At 41.8% G+C, this 15,930-nt stretch overlaps 1 protein-coding gene across 1 annotated transcript; it reads left to right on the forward strand.

Moving 5' to 3' along the window:
- The first annotated feature begins 578 nt into the window (after positions 1–578).
- Positions 579–12,969, forward strand: KBTBD8 (kelch repeat and BTB domain containing 8). The gene is made up of 4 exons (XM_030458588.1): positions 579–679; positions 2,990–3,200; positions 4,846–5,960; positions 9,153–12,969. Exons 1-4 carry the CDS (start codon positions 664–666, stop codon positions 9,614–9,616), a joined length of 1,806 nt encoding a protein of 601 aa, XP_030314448.1. The 5' UTR covers positions 579–663; the 3' UTR covers positions 9,617–12,969.
- The last annotated feature ends 2,961 nt before the right edge of the window (positions 12,970–15,930 follow it).

Raw genomic sequence — 15,930 nt, forward strand, 5'->3', positions numbered from 1 at the left:
GAAAAGGGGCAGGCTTTTTTTTTTTTTCCCTTTTTCTGGTGTTTTCCCGGTAGCTGTCACGCTGGCTGCTGTCCCCAGACAGCTTTTAGGGTGTCACCTCCGACCCCTCCTTGCGAGTTCAGGGCAAGGGGGGGTTTAGGAGACACAAAGAAAGTCAGCACAAAGCCTGATCAGACAGGAGCTGCAGGGGCTTTATTTTATTCATACGGAGAGGCCCTTTCTCCCGGGTCTCACTGGAGCTGAACTCACTCCGGGACAACTACCCCAAAGGGTCCCCACAGACCCCTGCCTGCAGGCCCCAAGATGGCGGCTCCGCCCTGAGGCGCTCTCTCCTCGTTGCTAGGCGACGGGCGCGGCCCGCCCTCCGCGCCTCCTCCTGGGAACTACGACTCCCAGCATCCCCACGCGGGTAGAACTACAACTCCCGGCATGCCCCGCGCGGCAGGGGCGGTGCTCCCCATGCCTCCAGCACTACATTTCCCAGCAGGCAGCGGGTCCCGCAGCCAATCAGCGCGTCCCAGGTTGGCGGGTGGCAGGAGCGGGGTTGGCTTCCGCGGGAGTAAGCGGAGCGCGGAGAGGGAGCGGCTGGAAGGGGAAGCAGCGGCGGTGACATTTCCTCTCGGGCCGCCCCCTTCTCCCGCTGCCGGAGCGGGGCCCCCGAGAATGGCAGCGTTAGGAGGTCGGTGCGGCCGCGGTACCGGGGTGGGGGGAAAGGGGCGGGAGCGGCCTGTGAGGTGGGGAGCCCGGGGAGCGGTGGCTGCTGAGGGGAGGTGGGGCCTGGTGTGCTGAGGGGCTCCTCTGGGAGAGGGGGGGACGCTGAGGAGAGGGGGTTGGGGCCTTTCTGCTGAGGGCTGTGTGTGGGGATGCTCCGTGGGGAGAGAGAGGGGTGCTCGGGGCCTCTGAGGTGAGGGGTGGCTCGGAGGGGTCCCAGGGGGGGTGGGGGTGCTGGGGTGAGGGGTCTGAAGAGGAGGGAGTGAGTTCTGGATGGGAAGGATATCAGGGGAAGGGATCTGGGAGGGGGCTGTGGGTGATGGGGTTAAGGGGGTGTGGGGTGGGAGCGTTGCCTGTGTATTGAGGGGTGCGGTGGGACTGGGCTTTGTTAGGGCAGGAGGGGGCTCTGGGTGGGACACCCCTGTGCTGTGTGGTGTGTGAGGGGAGCTGAGCCCAGAGGGTGGAGTGGGGTTGTCTGTAATGAAAGGGTTCTCTGAGGGTGGGTGTGGGGAGTGGAGAAGGGGTGGCTGGCTGGGAGATTAGCGTGGAGGGTGTTTTGGGGTGGTGTCTGGGAGGAGGAGAGATAAAATTTTGAGGTGCAAGGGAGGGGAGTGTTAGTAGAGGGGGAAGAAACGTTTGGGGTGAGAGGAAATGGAAGTGATTAAAACGACTGGGAAGGTTTTACAGAGTGAAAAGTGTGATGTGGAAAGTGTCAAGGTTTAAACAGAAAGACTGGATTATGGGGATGAGTGTTCTTGGTTGAGTCCATCAGGGCTGGAAGCTAATTGTATGTGCTTATTGCCTGAGTGACTGACAGGATCAGAGAAGAACTGTTAGAAAGTTCTTTTTCAGTGTTAGAAAGTAAATGGGACTCTCTAGGGCAGCAGATTCTTCACATTTTTTTGTACATCAAAACTTTGCTAGGTGGGAAACCTTGTAGCTGATACAGCAATTTATTATTTAATTGGAATTTGCTTGCTAGTGATTAACATTGTTTCTGAACGAGTACAAATTCTCCCCTTTCCTAATGATTGCTTAGTTTTGAGTGTTGGTGTTCAGTTATTGTGATAAACTCTCCTGATCTGACCTTTTTTGGGCGGGGTCAGCCTAGTTGTGGGAGGGGAAAAAAAAATAAGAAAAAAAAAGGTGTTTTTAAGATTTTTTCCTACAACACTTTGAAAAGACACTGACAATATTTGGCCTCAAGCTTGCCACGGGCAATGTGTGCCCCAGAGCAGATCCCTGATGGTTTAGTTGTGTCTGTGCTCACAGCTTTGTCTGAATTCTGAGTAAGAGAAATTGTAACTGCTGTGGATCACACCAGTTAGAACTTAAATCTCCTGCTCAGCACCAGTGTTGTTGTTTGCTCTCCTCTTTGCTGCTTTGTGTTGCCCAAAATGTGTTGGGAGCATTCTCTGTTGCAGTCAGCAGCTTTACCTGATCTGCAGCTCTCACCACCTCGTGTTTTTCTTTCGAGCTTTCCTTTGTTGTTGTTGCGTAAAAAACAAAAAAAAAAAGTTGCTATTACGAAACTTTTTTTTTGTGCTGGAGACGTTGCTCAATTTTCACTTTGGGATTTGCTTCCTGAGACACATCACATGTTACTTAGAAGCATGTGCTTCACTTCGTGTGCTTTACATACTCACTGCTTCATACCTGATAATTTGAAAGGGTAATTTGTGTTCTATTTGTACAGGAGAACATGCAGATGTGTATGCAAATTTATTTGAATTTTGGTTGCCCAACATGCTCACTCTAGGGCTGTTTTTTCGTGAGTCCACCCTGCTAATTATTGCTTGTATGAGTGAGTAGCCAGTTCCTGTTTCAGTGTGAAGTGTGTGTGTATGCATCTGCTTTTGTAACACTTGTGTAGGTTGGGGCTTATTTTATTCTTATTTTATTCTGCATTTTTTCCTGGTTTATAAGTGTGATTCTTGACTTAATTTCACTCCTTCCCACAGAAGGGAAGGAAATAAATATGTAGGGAAGGTGTAATAAATATGAACTATTTATATTTTATTTTTTCCTTCATATTAACAGATATAATTTTACAGGTTAAAAGTAATTGACTTGTACTTTAGGAAAATAAAAATTTAATTGAGGTATCTTTTATATCTTTACTCACCCTTGAAATTTTTAGTCTTGCTGTTGGGTGGTGTCAGTGAGGGAGTATGAACTTGTGGTAATTCTTGCTCATGCATGGGGTTTTTTGGTGTCTGTTTTGAGGGCTGTTTGTTTATTTGCTCTTTGGTTAAACAGTTTCAATTTTGCTTTGCAGAACCAAGTAAGTTTTCACAAACACTGAACGGAACTCCTGCTTCAAACACAGTCAGCAGTGGAATGGACCCCTTCCACGCCTGTAGTATTCTTCAGCAGCTTAAAACCATGTATGATGAAGGACAACTGACAGATATTGTGGTGGAAGTGGATCATGGGAAAACATTCTCCTGTCATAGGAATGTTCTTGCTGCAATCAGTCCTTACTTCAGGTACAGTTATCTGTTGCTCTGATAGTGATCAAAAGCAGAATTATGCCTTGTTTCCATTAAAGGAAAATCAGCAAAACCCCCAAATTGCTGATATTCTGTTTAACTATGAGTAATGTAGTGCACCTAGTAAGTAAAGGTTGTTTTTTTTCCTAAAATCACTGAATTATCAGTTTCTGTTTATCACAGGAGAGTTTAATTGGGAAAAAAGGTCATATGGTTTAAAAAAACCCAAACAACAAGCAACCAAAAATTCCTATAATATGAGGATATCTTGGGTACAGTAACAGCACAGTTAAACTACTTGTTTCCTTTTTAAAGTTAAATATTCTGGGATATGGATATAAAGCAAAGCATTGAATGCTGAGTGCACAGACTTGGCCATGCCAAGAGCTTTGTTTGTAAACTGAGTGAATTTTAATGGGGTTAATGAGATCATTAAGCAAGAAATTCCAGCTTGCCCGTTTTGCTGCAGGAAGTCTAGAACAACCTCCAGTTCTGGCACCCAAAAGGACAGTGTAACAGCAGAGATGAAGCTATTGGTGCTGACAGAAGTGCAAACACACTCGGGTTTGCTGTGCAACATCATTTCCTTTCTTCTGGGGCTGCATCAAAATGGCGGCCGGTCACCAGTGGTGTCCCCCAGGGATCAGTGTTGGGCCCAGTGCTGTTCAATATCTTCATTGATGATTTAGATGAGGGGATTGAGTCCATCATCAGCAAATTTGCAGATGACACTAAGCTGGGGGGGAGTGTGGATCAGCTGGAAGGCAGGAGGGCTCTGCAGAGGGACCTGGACAGACTGGAGAGTTGGGCTGATTGCAATGGGATGAGCTTCAACACGGCCAAGTGCCGGGTCCTGCACTTTGGCCACAACAACCCCATGGGGAGCTCCAGGCTGGGGACAGAGTAGCTGAGAGTAGCCAGACAGAAAGGGACCTGGGAGTCTGGATTGACAGGAAGCTGAACATGAGCCAGCAGTGTGCCCAGGTGGCCAAGAAGGCCAATGGCATCCTGGCCTGTATTAGGAACAGCGTGGCCAGCAGGTCCAAGGAAGTGATTCTGCCCCTGTACTCAGCCCTGGTGAGGCCACAGCTTGAGTCCTGTGTCCAGTTCTGGGCCCCCCAGTTCAGGAAGGAGATTGAGGTGCTGGAGCAGGTCCAAAGGAGGGCAACCAGGCTGGTGAAGGGACTCGAGCACAGACCTTATGAGGAGAGGCTGAGGGAGCTGGGGGTGTTCAGGCTGGAGAAGAGGAGGCTCAGGGGAGACCTCATCACTCTCTACAACTCCCTGAAAGGAGGTTGGAGCCAGGGGGGGGTTGGTCTCTTTTGCCAGACGACTTTAAACAAGACAAGAGGGCATGGTCTTAAGTTGTGCCAGGGAAGGTTTAGGTTGGATATTAGAAAGAATTTCTTTATGGAGAGGGTGATCAGACATTGGAATGGGCTGCCCAGGGAAGTAGTGGATTCTCCGTGTCTGGAGATATTTAAAAAGAGAGTGGATGTGGCACTGAGTGCCATGAGCTGGGAACTGCAGCAGTAGTGGATCAAGGGTTGGACTTGATGATCTCTGAGGTCCCTTCCAACCCAGCCAATTCTATGATTCCACCCGTGCTGAGAAATGAATTTGAATTACTTTTCTCTTGTAGATCTATGTTCACTAGCGGCCTTACAGAGAGCACCCAGAAGGAAGTTCGTATCGTTGGTGTTGAAGCAGAGTCAATGCATTTAGTATTGAACTATGCATATACCTCCAGAGTCGTGCTGACAGAGGCCAACGTCCAAGCTTTGTTCACTGCAGCCAGTATCTTCCAGATCCCTTCCATCCAAGACCAGTGTGCTAAATACATGATCAGTCATTTGGACCCACAGAACTCCATCGGGGTGTTCATCTTTGCTGATCACTATGGCCATCAGGAGCTCAGAGACAGGTCCCAAGACTACATTCGTAAAAAGTTTCTGAGTGTCACCAAAGAGCAGGAATTTCTTCAGCTGAGAAAAGACCAACTGATAAGCATACTCGACAGTGATGACTTAAATGTAGACAAGGAAGAACACGTTTATGACAGCATTATAAGGTGGTTTGAGCACGAACAGAATAAGAGAGAAGTGCACCTTCCAGAAATATTTGCCAAATGCATCCGTATGCCTCTGTTGGAAGAGACATTTTTAGAGAAAATCCCTCCCATGTTTGCACAGGCTATGGCCAAAAGCTGTGTACAAAAGGGACAACCTAGTGCCAATGGCTACACACAGCGTCTTGGGATGACTGCTTCTGAGATGATCATTTGCTTTGATGCTGCCCACAAACACTCAGGAAAGAAGCAAACAGTGCCTTGTTTAGATTCGGTCACAGGGAGAGTGTTTAAACTATGCAAGCCACCAAATGACTTGAGGGAGGTTGGAATTCTTGTATCTCCTGATAATGATATTTATATTGCGGGTGGTTACAGGCCGAGCAGCAGCGAGGTCTCCATTGACCACAGAGCAGAGAGTGATTTTTGGATGTATGATCACTCTGGCAACAGGTGGATCCCAAAAGCTCCTCTGCTGCGAGCCAGGATAGGCTGCAAATTGGTTCATTGCTGTGGTAAACTGTATGCAATAGGTGGTCGTGTTTATGAAGGAGATGGGAGAAACTCACTCAAGTCTGTGGAGTGTTATGACAGCAGAGAGAACTGTTGGACAGCTGTCTGTCCCATGCCTGTAGCAATGGAGTTTCATAGTGCTGTGGAATATAAGGATAACATCTATGTTTTACAGGGTAAGGTGGTTTGACTGACTACGTGGTGTTTTGTTGGTAGTGGGATTGTTCAGTCTGACTGAACACAACGTGGTGTTTTGTTGGTAGTGGGATTGTTCAGTCTGACTGAACACAACGTGGTGTTTTGTTGGTAGTGGGATTGTTCAGTCTGACTGTCTGCACTCTCCTGGAGCACCTTAGAAAACCCAACTCTCCTGGATGCTTAAAGGAGAGCCCTGGGACAAGGATGTGGGAGGAAGGCAAAAAAGAGCAGTGAGCAAGAAGAGGGAGATTCTCATGCCCAGGGAATGTGGCACCAAGTTGTGGTAACTGCAAAAATGGCAGTTTTGGTGCTGCTGTAAGTCAATGGTATATTAATTTTCACTGTGAAGATTTCCTTATTTAATCTTCCTTAGCTGTGTGAAGTGCACTGGTGTTGAAGAAAATATATTGTCCTATGACAAGGCACTTGGAATTTTATTTGGCTAAAGCTGTGAAAATTCCTGGTGTCTGTATTCTTAGTGAATTGTAAAATTCAGGTAACCACTGTGGGACTTCACTTCCTGACCTATTGACTTTTTGAAGTCACCCTAGAAACTAGGGAAGATAATTAATCACTTTCTAGTGAGCTCTCTTTCTTTGGTCAGTACCTATAGTGCTGCTTCTACATCCTTTCTTCTGGTAAATGATCAGGCTTATTTGTACATTAGATAGTTATTCTTAAATTAATACAAAGAAGGGGACTGGTCAAATATTTGTTCTTCCCTTTGTTTTGTTATAAAGATCTTACATAAAATAAATATTTGGATGTGTGCATGAGCCATATAGCAATCTACACTTACAAAGTGAAGAGAGTGGTCTGTGGAGCTCTAGTAAGTCCAAGAAGTGGAAAGTCATGGTTATTTTTTGGTAAGGGTCATCTCTAGAAACACTTAGAGAAGCTGGAATCTTAGACCCATACCAGCTCCCTCTTTGGGTCACTCTCCATACAAAGCTGGACCACAGGAAAGAAACAGGGTAGAGAATACTGTAAGGTCATTGTTATTTACCAGAAGTCATCAACTTGATCTCCTGCCACTCAGTAAGGTTGGTGGGCTTCTGCTGGAGTTGTAGAGAGTTTTTTTTTTCTGCTTTTTATCAGTTTTAGCTCTTGGTGGTTGTGGCTTTAATTAATTCTGTTTAAATAATTCTGATAAGTTTTCTCAATATGTCTGTTCTGTTGGGTGAGACATCTGCTTTAGATGGCTTCAAAGGAATGCTGAGCAGTATTTAACTGAGGAATATTAACTGAGGAGTATTTGTGCATCCTTTAAATGCTTCTTAGAAGTGCTAAAAAGTGGTTGTTATTATAAACTGTGGAATAACAGTGTGTCTTGTTTACAAATTTTAGCTGCAGTAATTCTGTGCTTCAGTGGTTTAAATGACAACTTGATGCTCATATAAATAAGCAAACTGTTCCACTGTGCTAACCAGCAAATTAGAAAGATTGGAGTTATGGAAAACAGGAAACTTTTTTATTTGAGTGTGGTGGGTAAAACCTTGATTAAGTTGCACTGAAGTGGTATAAAAAAATTTGTCATTTTTCTAGAGAAAGCTCATGATTTTGCAGTAGTCAGTGAGGCTTGGTAAAAGTATTAAAATGCCACCAGAGCACAAGCATCAGTTGTAGGAGATTACACTGTGGAACAGAAGTGAATAATCAAAAAAGGTATTATCTGTAAGACTTAATTTCCTAAGCTACGTTCCACCCATTTTACTCTATTTTTCTATTTTTTGTTATAGTTGAAGTGCTCAATTACACAGCAGTTTGGTTACAGCTCTTAAAATAATCACGTGAAACTGTGTGTGATTTGAATTATACAAATATTTGGCAGATGTTAGGCTTTTTTTTTTTCCCTGTGCTTTACAAAAGACAAAGTGGTCTTTATCTTTGTACTTTTCATGAAGTTTGCAGAGCATGAACTTTCAGTCTAAGTTCCATTACCTACAGTCTGTAGATGCAGTCAACAGAAGAAGTGTTTTATACCCTAACCACAAAAATAACTCTGAATCAGTAGCTTCATCCAAGTATTCACCTGGCATCCTTTTAAGCAGATCAACCCAACCACCTGATAGAAGTAGCTTCAAAATCTGTGTGTAGTACAAGACAATTTCCTCAGCTTTAACAACTTCCAGGCAGTGAATTCTGAGCCCTCCCAGTCTGTAGGTGATGTGTTGGGAAAGTGCTAATGAAAAAATAGTTGAGACATTTCAACAGTTTTGAATTTTGAAAGGAATTTTGAAGGGTTTTGTCCCAAATGATTAGGTATGGTTTTAGAAGTAGCTAGGAAATATGTAAAACATTGTATTTTTGATGTGCTTCACATTCCCTCTTTTTATACAGCTGGAATAGCAACTCAAAGTAGTTGCTATTCACACTATTTTTGTAATGTTTCAAAAACTGTGTATAATACAAGACAATTTCCTCAGGTTTAACAACTTCCAGGCACTGAATTCTGAGCCCCCCCAGTCTGTAGGTGATGTGTTGGGAAAGTGCTAATGAAAAAATTATTGAGACATTTCAACAATTTTGAATTTTGAAAGGAATTTTGAAAGGTTTTGTCCCAAATGATTAAGTATGCTTTTAGAAGTAGCTAGGAAATATGTAAAACATTGTATTTCTGATGTGCTTCAAATTCCCTCTTTTTATACAGCTTGAATAGCAACTCAAGTTAGTTTTTATTCACACTATTAATATTGTTGTAATGCTTCAAAACCTGTGTGTAGTACAAGACAATTTCCTCAAGTTTAACAACTTCCAGGCACTGAATTCTGAGCCCCCCCAGTCTGTAGGTGATGTGTTGGGAAAGTGCTAATGAAAAAATAGTTGACATTTCAATGTTTTTGAATTTTGAGAGGTTTTGTCCTGAATTATTAAGTATGGTTTTAGAAGTGGCTAGGAAATATGTAAAACATTGTATTTCTGATATGCTTCAAATTCCCTCTTTTTATACATCTGGAATAGCAACTTAAAGTAGTTTTTATTCACACTATTTTTGTAATGCACTCGGAAGAATGGTGTTAGGGTTTTGTTTTGTTTTTTTTTATTTTATATGGGATCAAGGCTTTTAAAAGTTGTTAGACCATTTCTGTCTGTGGAAGAACATACCTTTTAGAGCTGCTGTTCTGGAAACGAAGCATAAGTTATGTTTTATTTTTCCTCTCTCTTTTCAGGGGAATTTTTTCTCTGCTATGATCCCCAGAAGGATTATTGGGGATTTTTGACCCCAATGACTGTGCCTAGAATCCAAGGCTTGGGAACTGTATACAATGACTCCATCTACTACATAGCTGGCACCTGTGGAAACCACCAACGTATGTTTACTGTAGAGGCCTATGACATAGAGCAGAACAAGTGGACTCGAAAAAAAGACTTCCCCTGTGATCAGTCCATCAACCCCTACATCAAACTCGTCCTCCTCAAAAACAAACTCCACCTCTTTGTCAGAGCTACTCAAGTCACTGTTGAAGAGCACGTTTTCAGAACCACCAGGAAGAATTCTCTCTACCAGTATGATGAGGTTACTGACCAGTGGCAGAAAGTCTATGAGACTCCAGACAGGCTCTGGGATTTAGGCCGGCATTTTGAATGTGTTGTTGCTAAATTGTATCCGCAGTGTCTTCAGAAAGTTATTTAAGTTTTTTTTTTTCTTTTCTTTTTTTTTTTTTTTTTTTTTTTTTTTTTTTTTTTTTTTTCAGTAACAGGCCTTAGTGATTTCAGTGGTAATCCGATGCTAGAGAAAACACATCTTAAAGAAAACAAAGAAATTCTGTCAGTATTTATTGTAATCTGAAACAGACAGTTTTTTTGAACACGGGGACGGGTGCTCTTTAAAGGTTGCAGTCTGGGGAGGGAATTACTGATTCAGTTTCTTATTTACTGATATTTTCCTGGGAAATAAGAAGGAGGTTACAAAGTGCAATTATCAGCATTTTTTTTTTCCTGGTAAACACTTAATCATGCCATCCTAAGAAGGGTGTTTTTGTGGTAAGAGCAAATTAAGTGGAAGAGCCAGGATCACTATGCACTACAGTGAAAGAAAATCTAGCATTAGTAGCTAAGGATGTCCAAGATGTTTGGAAGTGACTTTTTTTTTCTCTTTTTTTTTTTTTTTAAATACGGGTAAAAATTGAATTGAGGCAATATCACTAATTCTGGTTTTGTTTCTAATTATTATTTTTTTTTTTTAACTTTAGATTGAAACGATGTAGAGGAATGGTAGATTCTGATTCATAATGATTTTTTTTTTGTACTGTTTTTGAAGTTTGCTAAGATGTTTGTGATGTTGTTTGTGCAAATACTCAAGACAGAATTGGAACATGGAGTACCTTTTGGCCCAGGTGGAGGCCTGTTCAGATTACTGTACCACTTCCTGTCTGTGGATTTATTTTTGTTGTTAAAATTCTGCTTAATTATAGGGGGGAAAAAAGAATCCCAACACCTATTTTCTGCCACTTAGTGCTGTAAAAACTTTTTTTAAACACTGCTTGAATATTTTTTTCATCCCATAAAGGGCTTTAACCCAAAAGTTGATGGTGCTAGTACATTTTTAATACTTGTTTGTCTGAAATGGGATAGCCTTATGCTCCTGTTTAAGACAGCCTATTATTTTTCACAGAGTGTGTGTCTGTCCTCAGGCCCTGTCCTGTCATCATATTGTCTTTTTTAACTTAACATTTTTACTGCAGTGGGATTCTTGCACAGAGTGGTGACAGGATATGGCCTTAATAATATGGAATATTTTTTTTTTTCCTTTTCGTGTGCATTCTGTCTCCATTGAAGTCAAAGGCTGTGTGCAGAGTTGGCACATGCTCCAGTAATTTGGAAGAGTGTGGCTTAACTTTACAAGTTGTTTTTTCATTTCTCCCTGCAGTCAAGCTCTCAGAAACCACCTGTGTCAGTGTGATCTGTAATGTGAAAATTTGCACTACTGAGCTGTCTTCATTATGCAGTGTATTAAAGCAACATTGACAATAAATACCCATGGCTTAAAGTTATCTTAGATACAAATACAGAATGAGGTTCCACTGGACTGCAACACTTTTCTCTGTGTTTAACATTTTGCTTAGTTTCAAAGAAGCAAATAAATTCCAAGTTCAACCTCTTATTTCAGCAGTGAAAACTGGACTTAGAAGGGAAAAGAGGAGTCCTGGAACACCTATAATTTTGTTATAGGTGTAATTAGGCTGTAATTTGCCAGGTTTAATTTCTTACAGCTCTAACTTTTGCAGAGCTGTGGTTGTTATCTTACTCTTCCCTATTTACTGAACTCAACCAGTTAACTTGAAATGGCAGTGGCCATCTCTGGCTCTAAGTGCTTACCATTATCTGGCTTAACAGCTGATGTTTCAGTAAGCCAAATATTTAGTTCATTGTTTATCCCCGGGGCATGGCTGAGGATTTAGATCATGTTAGTTTATTCTGTGGTCTTACTGGTCCCAAATGGAATCTTCCTAATGCATGAAAATAACTCTCCTGGTTCTGTTTCTGAATTCTTGAACAAAAAAGTTTAAAAAGGCAAAAACAAACCAACAAAAAAAACTGTGAAAAGAAAAACAAAACAACACAACAAGGCCTCTTTGCATTACATACCTCATCTTCCAGAGGCTCACCAAACCACTTCTTTCAAATGTGAGCACCTGCATTTTTTTTTTTTTTTTTCTCAAGTTGACAGTTCTTGCTGAAACTGCATTTTCCAACAGTGTTGAGGTGTGTTGTTTCTTTGTTTAGTTTTCTTCAGGATACTCTTTGACATAGACCCATAGCCAAGAGTAAGAGGGTTTTTTTTAAAAAAATACAACTGATTTGATTTTTAAAATTCTCCTTAGTCCTTGGCTAGCTCTCTTTGCGCTGTTGTAGGCCTCTAGCTGCAAACTTTCTGAAGCACCCTCCCTAACAGTGTTGCATTTGTGTGTAAAACTATTTTTTTTTTTTTTGCAAAGTGTTGCATAACTTTTTCTTGTTTGTTTTTTTTGTTTGTTTTGTTTTTTGTTTGGGTTTTTTTTAGGCTTGGTTGAGTATTTACGAGACTTCTTGCTGCTTTTTGACAATCTTCTATATTTATTTAGTAGAACAAATTTCAATATATTACTTGAAACTATGAACTAGAATTGAGTTAGCAATTTGACTGGTCATGTGATGTATAGAAGTACAATATGCTGTGGTTCATTCTGCAGTAGGTTTGTTCATTTTGTTTTATCTGCACTAAAAGTATGAAGATCTCCATTCTGTTTAACCATTCAAACTGAGGGTGTGATCCAAGTCTGTAATGTGTTTAAAAGCTAAATCCTGGAACTTGCCGTGGGAGTAGAATATACTTAATCTTTTGCATGAGGAGTTTGTTGAGACAGTAATGTAGCTGTGACATTTTGCCAGTTCTTAAATGCTTCTACATTTTGCTGAAAGTCAGATTCCTGGTAAAGTTCTGCTTTAGAGTCAGGCTTAGGTGAACTTGCACAGCACAAAAAAAAAAAGAAAAAAAAAAAAGAAAAAAAAAAAAAAAGAAAAGAAATAAAATGATTGCACCAAAGGTACTGATAATATTTAAACAGTAATCTGTACATTTTTCCCCATTGGGTATTTTTTCTTCATTCATTTATTTCCCTTTATTAAATGAATTTCTAGCATTGTAAGGACTTGCGTGAGTGTAAATCTCTCTCTTTTTTTCCAAAATTATTAGTTACTTTAGGAGGAAACATTTTGTAATTTCCACTTAATTCCATCAGTAAAGCTTAGAAGAACTAAAAGCAGTTTTGGTGCACCAAACATGCAGTGTGTGTATGTTCTACAAGAAGTTGAAGAGCTCCCTGTTCATAAGGCTGTTTAGAAATGGCATCCAACATTCAGTGCTCAGGTATGTTAGTAAGAAGTACTGTAGTCCTCTGAGGGCAAATGTGTGGATTTTTAAACATTTTGCCATAATTGCACAATTTTGCATTTTTACTTAATGTCATGTTATGTTTCTTAAAATAAACCTATTGTTGAAATACAGTGGACTTCAACTGGTTTTGTGATAAAACCTTTTGTGTGCATTTTAGTAGAGTACATTTCTGAATTAATCCAATGGTAGAACTTTTTGCTGGTTTAGTTCCTCTATTTCTGCACTTGTGTGTGGTTTGGTTTTTTTTTTTTTCTTTTTAAGGCATCACTGTGCTCTTGGTGCTTTGTTCTGCTTTTTTGTTTCATTCCTTGTGGCTATTCAAGGTCTAACTTCTTATTTGCTTAAACACAGGCAACACCATCTTGCTCCTTCCCTTCCTCCCTGCCTTTGGCTGGAATTTCCCAGCAGGAATGTCAAGAAGGGCCTTCCAGTCTGATGCTGCTGTATACTGGAAAACACTGAAACACTTCTTACTGAATTTCCCAGCATCCTGCCTTAGGGAAGTCAGTTCCCAGGTGGTGAAAGTGAGGAAGTGATGCTGGTTGCAAAGGAGTCTGCTGCAGAGCTGGGAATGAGATGCCAGCTCTCCCCAAGCTGTTGAAGCAAAACTCCAGCATTATGCTTGGCTTAAAACATCCACTTGTAAATTATGTTTCTTGTTCCAGAACTTTGTTTCCTTTCTGACATCTCTAACGACTCCAGAGGTGATGCTGAGTCACTGCAGCCTAACAAAAACTGTGAATTTTCCTTGTTTGGGAAGGGGCTTCTATTGCCAGGTTCTTACAGTCATTATTTCCACCCTTGCACCCTCTCATCCCCTGACCCCCAGGCTTCAAACTTGTCTGGGTGTGATTTGAAGACTTTACCTGGCAGCTGGGTCACAGGAGAAGCAACAGGTTCCTCCTCTGTCCTGCTGCTCTCTGTGTCTGTGGACCAGGGCATGTCCTGACCCTGCAGCCCCAGCAGGTGAACAGGACAGGAGGATGTGTGCCCTGACAGCCCCAGCTCCTGTCTGTAGTGTGAAGTTTGACCCCTTGACAGGCAGTTTGTGCTTATTTATCTCTTTAAGGGTCACTGAGTACCAGCAGTGATAGCACACCTGTAAAACATCAACCAAAATAGTACCAAATCCATTTCAAGAACTGCTCTGGGTGTTCCTCTGTCTCCTTAGACCTGCACATGACCTCTGTCCTGCAGCTGCCATGGTCACAGAAAGCAGGCAATGTCCAGTCCAAATGTGTGCACTGTGAGCTCTGTGCTCAGTTTGTGCCAGATTTTGGTTCTCTTTTTTAATGATATGTATTGAGTTGTTGACTATCTGTAAACTCCATTCTAAATTTCATTAGGCTGATTAATTGGAAGTCGAGATGGTATGTGATACATCAGCTGCAGGAAAATATTTGCAGATAAATTTTTAATTACTTTATAGTCTTCCAGATTGATTCTGTTCATATTCCTTCAGTGACAGATTTCTTCAGTCTGAAAATGTGGGGAGCAGGGATGTTTGGTGGACATCAAATTGACCTTCTCCCACAGCCAATAAATGAAGTGCTTAAATTGTGTTTGCTCTGCAAATTTGCATTTTATTTTTAGTACAAAAGATGTACCACCTTTTACATCAAAATTATGTATATGAAGAGCAAGTGTTAAAAAGAAAAACTATCTATCTGGTTAGTTATTTATATTTCAAATATACATAGGTCAGTGGAAAAGTAAAGAAGAGTTTCTGCTCCTTTGGTCCATCTTTAACCACTGAAGGTTTTTCAAAGTTATTTGGAAATGCAGTCTCAATAGTTTGAATTCCTGTTGTGTCTGAAGCACGTGGGCACAGGAGGGACAATGGAATTTAACAAAGGCAAATTCACATTTTGGTTTGGTAAAAAAAGCACCAACTAAAATGGCTCCGAGCCAAGGGAACTCTCAAGTGTCTGCAAGCAAAGGAGAAAGCACACAAACAGACCCTATGAGGAGAGGCTGAGGGAGCTGGGGGTGTTGAGGCTGGAGAAGAGGAGGCTCAGGGGAGACCTCATCACTCTCTACAACTCCCTGAAAGGAGGTTGGAGCCAGGGGGGGGTTGGGCTCTTTTGCCAAACAACTTCCAACAAGACAAGAGGGCATGGGCTTAAGTTGTGCCAGGGGAAGTTTAGGTTGGATATTAGAAAGAATTTCTTTACAGAGAGGGTGATCAGACATTGGAATGGGCTGCCCAGGGAAGTAGTGGATTCTCCATCCCTGGAGATATTTCAAAAGAGACTGGATGTGGCACTCAGTGCCATGGTCTAGCAACCGCAACGGTGGTTCAAGGGTTGGACTCGATGATCTCTGAGGTCCCTTCCAACCCAGCCAATTCTATGATTCTATGATTTTCAGAAGTAAAAGACCAGCACTGTAGAAATTACTTAATTCCAGAAGTCTAAAGGAATTTCAGCTTTTACAATACCAAGTTTTTACCATAACATTATTCCTAAGGTAACCTTGGATAAATCTTTTTTTGCTCTTTGTGTCTGTTTATCTTTCTGCTGAGTTTTCTACTCATATTGGAAGAGAACTTCACCTTGGCCTACCTACAATCTGCTTTTTTTTTTTCCACTTTTTTTCTTGTCCTTCAGCAGTGTGTTGCAGCACCTGGATTATAAAGATGGCAGGGGAATGCTTAAAATCTCACAGGTGGGGATTTGAAATGTAATTCTTGTGGAAGCATTCCTGCTGCAGCTGGGTTAAACAGACCCCTGCAAAGCATGGACTTGCTTTGAGGACTCTTCCAAGTCAACTGCTTAGTTACTGGTGAGAAATTCAGGAACTTTCTGTATCCTCTTCCTTCAGGGTGGAATTTACCCTTTGATAAGTGTTGCTGTGTCCTGTGAATCCCTTCATTTGTTCTCAAGGGTTCAGAATAAGACTGAGGCAGGATTTTAGGTGACCCAGAGGGAATTTCAGCGAGAGGGTTAAAATTGCTGCATCAGATGGGCAAAGGGCTCTCCATGGGCAAGTTCCCCCCTAAGGAGGAGGGAGCAGAGCCTGCAGAAACAGGTTGTGAAAAGACAGAATAGGTTAATATGTACAGGGAAGAG

Source organism: Calypte anna, chromosome 12 (assembly GCF_003957555.1).
Source record: "Calypte anna isolate BGI_N300 chromosome 12, bCalAnn1_v1.p, whole genome shotgun sequence".
Classification (NCBI taxonomy): domain Eukaryota; kingdom Metazoa; phylum Chordata; class Aves; order Apodiformes; family Trochilidae; genus Calypte; species Calypte anna.